This window comes from Alligator sinensis, unplaced genomic scaffold (assembly GCF_000455745.1).
Source record: "Alligator sinensis unplaced genomic scaffold, ASM45574v1 scaffold388_1, whole genome shotgun sequence".
Classification (NCBI taxonomy): domain Eukaryota; kingdom Metazoa; phylum Chordata; order Crocodylia; family Alligatoridae; genus Alligator; species Alligator sinensis.
Genome location: NW_005842394.1, coordinates 566,222 through 574,742, shown reverse-complemented (window position 1 = coordinate 574,742; position 8,521 = coordinate 566,222). Strand labels below are relative to the sequence as shown.

Here is an 8,521-nt window from a genome sequence, read left to right as displayed (position 1 = left end):
TTTCCCAGCTGAGCTGTTCTCTCTCTTCTGGGCCCTCTGTTGCAGCCTCCATCTCAAAGCTCCCTCTTACTGGCCCCAGCTCACTTAGACCACTTATCAGATGCCTCTTATCCAGAGGCTGTGCTTCCACCTCCATCATTACAGCTTGCTGGTCAGCTGACTGCCTGTCCTCCCTTAGACAGTGATGTCCTGTGTGTCCCTTCCCCGCCCCCCCATCAAAGGGACTTTCAGCGTCTTTAGGCTCTGGCCCCACCTCCATTGGTCCTACCCTAGACCTCCAGATATTCCTGGGAGCAGCAGATCTCAAGCTAGTGCTGTTATTTTAGCAGCATCCCAACAGCAACTGCTGGCTCTGCTCCCTCAGGGCCTGCTCTTATGCTGAGGCTCTGCAGCCCAGGTCCAATCAGGCGGCCTGGTGACTGTCATGTGACTGCCTAATTGGCTCTGCAGTCATCTGCAGGCTGCTTCACAGCCTGCTCAGGCCCTTAAAGTGGCAAGCACACACAGGTGCGCTGTCACACACCTCCCCCCTTAGAATCCTTCCAAGGGAGGTGTCTCTGCTGCTACCCTGGCAGGCTCCTCTGCAGCCTGCACCAGCCCTCCAAGTGGTGAGCACCCCAACGGTGCTCTGCCACACTGCAATATCAGGATTTCATGCCAGTATCTTGCAGTAACAAGAACAATAACTATTATTCAGCTCTGTGGCATCTTTTATTCATATATCTCAAAGTGTCATACAAAAAAGAAAGATCATGGGTCCCAATCCTGCACCATTCAAGCCAGTAGTTTTCCCGTTGACTTCAGATGGAACAGAATCAGAGCCATAATCTGCTCTTTCTAGATTAGGATATGGTAGCCCAGAGACAAAATGATTTACAGATCATGGAATGAGGTGGTGGTAGAGCCAGTGGGTTGATAAACAAGTCCTGCAAATAACTTAGTCATCTAATGACCATCATTATCAAATTGTTTGATAAAGAAAATATCCTGAGTTTTATTGGTATGTCTCTTTTTTTTTTTAAGGTATTATTTATTCCAAACCATTTGAACAATTACATTTTCTTGTTCGGAGCCAGCAGCAAGACATCTCTTGTCTCTCCACAGCAGGGAATCAATGCTTTTTCTAGTTAATTCATTAAGTTGTTAAGAGAAAGAGGTGTGCTTACTTAGCTTTTAGAAACATGTTCTTTTTTTTCTGAGCTTTAAATAGTATCAAGACCTTTCTCTTTGAAGATATTCTTGAGCAAGGGACAGTTGGTTAAAGCAATAGTTTTAAAAGAAATCCTAACAGCAGCCCCCTTATTATTCTTTCAAAAGATGGAATGGGAATCTTTTTATTCACATATCCTTAATGGCATAACTCTAGCTGAAACAACAATTTTATTTATTTGACACGTGCTCTGATATAATCTCCAATAAACTGGACCTGAACTCTTGAAAAAAAATTCTGGGATTCTCAGGCACAATTGTGGAGTAGGTTGGAAATTGTGCAGCAGCTTCATTTGTATTGATTTGGAATGAATTAAATATGAAAATAGATAAATAAATCAGTGCCACAATGCCTTTTTTGTCTTAATATGAAATTTTATTTCCTTTACGCTATTCTGTTTTCAGTGTGCTTGAGGTCTTCTGATTGACTGTTGATAACTGCTCTGTAAAAGTTGCTGAGGGGTAGGGGAGAAACTGCAGGTTTCTGTCAGTGAGGTAGGGGACAGCTGGCTATATTGGCACTTAGGAGGCAATCTGGGATTCTAGAAGAAGCATGTTAGGGTGATGTTTCAGCTAAAATGCTCAACAAATTAGTTAATGTTGATACTTAAACTGTCATCTTTTAGGTTCTGGAATTAACACCCCATTAAGATAAATGGGACAATTTAGACTTGAAGCGATTTTTTCAATCTGTCTGTAAACTGAGAAAGAAAACACTATCAGTTTACATTTAGCTCGTGTCTTCAGCGTTATCTTTTAGCCCTAAGGAACAGAAATGTAATTTAAAAAAAAAATGATGGCTTAAATTTTATAGTATGATTCTGTGGCAAGGGGACACCATTTCCATGGCCACAATATGATGAAACACAGAGAGCCATCAATATAACACAGTAGTGCTATTTTTTTGACATACTTTTCATAAGCTAGTCATTTTGATTTTCCTGAAAAAGAATTATGCAGAAGTTGGCCTGCAGAATATATCTATCATGTTCAAGTTGACTTAAAAGTAACAGTTCTCAAAACATCTAGAAAGGAGGCATATACATAAAGGTTTATTTTCATCTTGCTATGTAGGTATTTGTTTATTCTATGCATCAAGATGATATAAGTATGTGATGAAAAACTGCAATTGCTACTGTGGAATGGGCTCTTTATGGAAACCTTGATGTATAAAAGATGCTGAGGTACCCAGCAAAATGTTTTGAATGTGTGAGTTGAAACCTAAAAGGTGTCTGTTAAAATTTCTGATTCTTTCCTTGTGTTTAGTATAAACAGTCTGCAAGCAGAATTGAACAACATTTTTTTGTTGCGAAAACAACTGGAGGAAGATATTTTAGCTAATCGGAATCTGCGGAAAGTCCTGGAGGATCAAATTAAGGAAATAAAAAACAAAGGAGGTCTGTATATGTGAAGGAACATGGCCCTTTCCTTTATCTTAACTGCTTCTATTGCACTCGGTTTATAGTAAATGCATAGAAAACTTGGAAAGTAGATAAAGGTGTGAAAAGATCTCTTGTCTTTTTTCTTGTAGTAAAGATCATTTGGGGGATTTGTAACTGAATGGCTTTAAGCAGTCAAGGATATACAGAGGGAAAGCTTTTCTCTTCCCCTGCAGCAAATGTTAGTAATTCTGTGGCAATTCTGCTGCAGTGATCATTTCAAGCTGCCTCCAGTTCCATACTCTCAGAATTTACTGTTTTCTGCAGAAGTCAAGGATCCCTGGCTTCAAATAAATCTATGACCACGGGATCACTTCCTGGCCATGGAATCTAATTCTTTTACAATACTTTAATAAGCAGTCAATGTCTAGAGAAATGGATGGGTTCTTCCTAATGTGACATGCATTTTCAGAAGGAGAAGAAAATAGTCAACAGTTTCATTACATTGTCATTTACTTCAAGCATGATACAGTTTTTTAATATAACTAGCATTAATGTTTTTAATATATCTCTGAGAAGGGACTGTTAGCAGATACTTACCTGTAAAGAAAGAAAAATATAAGCTGTTTTCTTTGAAAATGGTATTCTGAATATACACAAACTTGTCTACCTTTCTTCCACAGGGAACTGATAGGCATAAATGCACAGGCATTATTGTTGTTGTCCATTATAAAGACCTGAGACAGAGAGCTTAAGGCTCACATTTTTTTAAGGTGGCCGCAGATTTTGGTTGTCTTCATTTCAGGGTGCCAAGCTTAAGACTCATAGGGTAATTTTTCGGAAATAATGAAGCTAAAAAGAGCTGGGAATAGTCTTGGGTCTAATTCTCAGAGGTTATTCTCTTTCTAGTGGGGCACCCAGCCACTTGAATACAGTGCAACTGCCCCAGGCCAGTGTCTGAGGGCTAAATAGGACTCAAATGTGTATTGTTTGTAATCCGTGTTAGAAATGAACAGGTGCTTATACAAACAAGTGAAACAAGTATTTACTGTAATTGCAAAGGAAAAGAATCAGCAGCTGTTGGCTGTTCAGTTAATATAGCCGGTTGAGCCAACAGCAGCATAAAATTCAGTATCTTTATTTAACCTAGCTTTTACCCTTGAGACATAGAGTTCATTTGCTTGAAATTCTGGCTAAAATAGAATAACTATTCATGCCTTACTTATCCTCCCTGAAAATTATTTCTAAATGTAATGCTAAATATGCAAATTATAATTCAGAATTAGATTCACAAAGCATGCTGATAACCACAGAACATATAGCATGTCTGGATGTCACAAGCACAAAGAAATGGAAGGGGAAAGTTCTTTCAATTAAACAGAAAGCTTAGTAAGGAGGATGAAACATTTCCTTGCAGTCTTAATAGTAGATACTTATTTTAAAAGTCCTTATTTAGCATTTTTATACATTACAAAGGCGTAATGTTTCTGAAATAATACTGGCCCTCGCTTACTTTGACAGAGGAAACCTTATCTTATTGTGGAGATCAAACGTCTTACATGAGTATTTGCCTAGGAGAGCACAGTCTTTTAAGCCTACAGGTAGACCATCTGTCTCTTGAAGAACTAAAAAAAAAGGTATTGTTCTGTTTTTATTATTTAATGTTTTAATCACTTAATTCTCCTACATTTAAAATTTGTTTTCTCTCTCTCAAACATTTTGATCTTTTACATAGAGTTGGGATATTCTGAAAGGATTTAAAAATTCTTGTGTGTGTAGTTTGTGATCCCTTTTTTTGTAAACTTTTTTGTTACAATACATGAGTTTCAGGCTTGGCTGAAAGACAGCCAAGTTGCAGAAAAAGTTTTATTATACTGAGACATCTGGATCCAAACTTAAGACCCAGTAATGTATTCCTTCAGTATCAAAATTATTGATTCCAAATAATAGTTAGTGTCTGAGATTTCTGAAAAACACATTAACAAGGACTTACCATCCTTAATAATACTGAAGTTGGTAGTTTTGTGATTTGCATTGCTACAGTGCTGGGGTATCAAATTCGCCTTGTGGCCCAGGCCAGATCTGAACCGCAGGGCTCCTTGTGGGCCGGATCCAGCCTGCAGATGGCTCTGGCAGCAGTGGTTGCTCCAGGTCCGGCCCAGTGCATGTGGTTGTGGCGGTAGCAGCCCTGGCTCCCACCATTTGACATGCCCCATGCTGGAGCTAGAGCTACTGTCACTGCTGTGTGCCTGGTGTGGCAGCAGGAGCACTGGTTTTGGCACAGGGAACAAGACGATGACAGTTCTGACTGACATGGGGCAGATGGCATGCAGTCATTGTGGTGGCAGTGGGGCTGGTGATGGTGAGTGGAGTGGCTAGAGGGTGACTGGGACAGTATCAGCCCTCGCTTATGCTCTGGTCACAGATCACTGTGTCTACTGGGACCCAAGGGCACCAGATTATGCAACGGGCCACTGCCACGCACCCCTAATTTCTGGTGGACTGTTGGAAGCCTGGCTGGCCAGACTGAGCAACTTCACAGGCCAGATCCATCCTGCAGGCTGTATTTTTGACACTAATATAGTGCATTTCAGACAAAGCTTCTAAATGGCCTTTAATAAACTTGATATGTTGTATGACATCCCATGAGCTAAATTAATATTACCACCGTACTGCAAAAGGAGAAACTAAGACGCACAAGTTAGATTTGCCCACGGTTGCACATCAAGTAACTGTCATGGTGTAGAATCCATATCTCCTTACTTCTCGTCACATGCTTTAGCATTTAGCTAGTTACGCATCCACAGTTTCATCATAAAGGTCATTTTTGGTATCAGAGCCCTTTGGCAGATATCCATCAATGGCTTCCTGTCATTCATGTCTGACTGCCGGTGAATGTGAGATTTACCTTTAAGATGAGTAAACTGAAAACAAAAAAAATGACTTGTTCTACCTCAAGCAGGAAGCCCGTGGCAGCATCAAGATTGACTCTTAGTGCTATGCTGAGACTGTGCCTGCTTTTATTTAATTTATAGTCACCTATCTAAATTTAGGCGCGCTCATTAGCAAAAATTGATACACTATGTGAGTCTTGGAGGATAATGACTTAAAGAGTTTTAGATTGGATTCTCCACTCCGGTATACTACTTTTGTACCAGTGCTATCCACAATGGCATTTAAAGGGTTTAAGAGAGAGAAAATGAGACCTCTGATTTTTTAAAAATATTTCTTAGTGAATGCTGCTGCCCTGTCCTAATAATACAACTTCTGCTTGCGCTGAATACTACTTCCCAAATCAGTCTGCTGGTATGACAGGCCCTGATTTTTTTTTCTTATCAGTGATTTATGGAACCTGTACTTAATGATTGAAGTTGAAACTATAGTCCTTCAAATTAGCATTCCTTGAGCACAAGCTCCTAACATATTATATAAATGGGCTGGTTTCAAACATATACAGTCCCTTGGGCAGAGACAGAAGCATTAAGGTTTATTGGAAGTAACGAACATGACAGTTCTGAAGTTTAACACTTTGTGTAGCTTTATAGAAAGATGTTTCCCTCACCGCATTTCTTTACACGTTAGGATGAACTTTACCTTTTCTGATTGTTTGTTTCTCCTTTTTTTTTTTTTTTAGGTTACTGAACTCCTGTCAGTGGTAAAGGACCTGCAGTCAATTAATCAAGATCTGAAGAAAGAACAACTTGGATTCTCCAGATTTGATTCTCAGGGAGAAGAAATGCTGAAAATATTTAACCAGAGTGAGGTAGGATCTCTATGCTGAAACACTGGACCTGAATTTCAGCTCCAGCACATCTCACAAAATCATTTACATAGGTACCAAGTGGATGTGAAACCCTGCTAGGTCAGACTGATATTGTTCTATAATTACTCTTTTAAAAGATGTAAATGGCTGTATGAGGTTAGACATTGTGAGAGTCAAGCCCAGCATATTTTATAGTCAACAATATTTTACATTATTTTAAGAAAGCAGCACATATATTAAGATATCAGTTGGGACTGTGGTTTTTTTTTATATTTGCAACATGGAGTTAATTTTATTTTTCAAAAAAGGTACATCTCCATAAAATATAGATGTCCCTTAGTTACTGCTTCTTGTAAATCCCACAGGTTGAGCTTCATTCCCAGAGTGGTGTTTAGTCCTATGAAAGCTTTGAACATAGCTGTCACTTCTGAGGCCACAAAGGTTCTCTGTCTTTCAGAAGTGGTGTGGTTCCACTGTGCACAAAGGAGGGAGAACAATGTTTTAGGCATCTGTGCACCCATCCTGTGCAATACAGAGCAGTGTAAAATGGAGGGGGCAGTATTGTGGCCTAGTCAAATGGAAGAGACACAAGAAAGGGACCACTGTATTTACTGATGCTTGAATCCTCTATTGTTTTCCTTGTGGCTAAGATGCACAGTGACGGTTTCAGCAGTGGAGCTGAAGAAGCCAGTGCAAAGAAGCTCCACAGATTTATGGACAGATTTCTAGGTGCATCCCTTCATGTTGCATGCTACATGATGGTAGTACTTCAGTGGAGTACTGTAGATGTCCAGTGCACCTTTATGGCTCGTTGTGATTGTTATTTTAAATGTGGTGGCTAGCACCTTTTGTTTTTTAATGTTATTTTCCTATGCACTATTCACTAAATGATAATGAGATCAAGCATAAAAAGAAAAAGCTCACCACCTTTACTTTTCATACTGAATTTCTAAATCCGGCTTAAGTGGTGAAGAACAGGACAATGACATGATGAAATAATTTAATTTAGTTGTGTGTAGGTTTTGTATTGACTGGATGCTGCAGAGACCTGTGGCCAAATCAGGATGTAGTTTATCATATGTACTCCAGATGGGATAAAGACCATTGTCAAAATTCATACAAAATGTTCTTGCTTTTCTGGATTCAAGTCAGGCCTTTCATGTTACTTTTACACATATATTTTAATTATAGATTGAAGGAGGTTTTTTTTGGCCTGTTGGGATAACGTCCAATATCTTAAAATGGTTAAGTTACAGATTTATAGACTAGGTTAGCACTGAAAATGTAGTACATAAATCTGTGTTGCAGAAAGTGTATGCAGGATGCCTATGTGAATATTACTAGTAATTTGCCTAGTAGTCCTGTAGAGGCTGCTGTGCCCTCACAGATTCCAGAGGCATCAAGGCATTGCACTGAGAACATCAAGGCAAGAATATTGCACCTTCCTGCTCTTGTCTTGCTGTGATTGGAACATGCAAGGCTATTCAGTAAAGAATTATTTACATGGACCCAGCTTTAGAACAGGCAAGAGTGAAATTTGTAAAATAACCTGTGAATGAAAGCCACGATTTCTGGTAAAGTCAGGAGGCAAATAAAACACGATATTCAAACCTGCGCCAGAATGATTAAGGTGCTATTGAACTCAAAAGTTAAAGGCTCAGCAATCTAATCCTTTAGTTTTAAAGGTACTATATCATTAATCCTGGCAGTAAACGGCCCGTTTCATGGTTTCCTGGCTCTGGGTTACGATGGGTGCACTTTGGAAATTGAAAGTCAATGCAAAAAATATTGAATTTTGCTTCTCTTGGTACCACACTAGAATGTGTTGGCATGGGTTGCTAACAGGACACCAGTCAGTAGGGCTGTGGGAAGCTTTGGGTGCTGATTCGACTCAGAAGTGATACGGTCTGATTCAGGGGCTGAATCTCCGAATCTGCATCGAATCAGGAGACCAATAAAAAGGTCTGAATTGATTTGGAAAAGATTCAGAGAACTCCAGAGATTGGGGCAGTCCCCACTTGCTGCTGCAGGGAGCTAGACCTGGACTCCGTGCTGGTAAGTAGGGGGTATGGGTGGGGGAGGGGGGGCTGTAGGAGAGGGAAGGGGACCGTGGGGGGACCCTCACCAGGCTCCATCCCCTGCCTGCTCCCCCAGCCCTCCTGAGGACCCC

General features: G+C 40.0%; 1 protein-coding gene across 3 annotated transcripts in view; it reads left to right on the top strand.

The window, feature by feature from the left end:
- CDK5RAP2 (CDK5 regulatory subunit associated protein 2) overlaps window positions 1-8,521 on the top strand; it is a 110,669-nt gene that overhangs the window by 47,737 nt on the left and 54,411 nt on the right. For all 3 annotated transcript variants that reach the window (XM_006029711.3, XM_025211238.1, XM_006029709.3), the window contains 3 exons: window positions 2,476-2,606; window positions 4,110-4,225; window positions 6,223-6,351. In XM_006029711.3, the coding sequence (XP_006029773.1) occupies window positions 2,476-2,606; window positions 4,110-4,225; window positions 6,223-6,351 (376 nt within the window). The remainder of the gene's footprint in view (window positions 1-2,475; window positions 2,607-4,109; window positions 4,226-6,222; window positions 6,352-8,521) is intronic.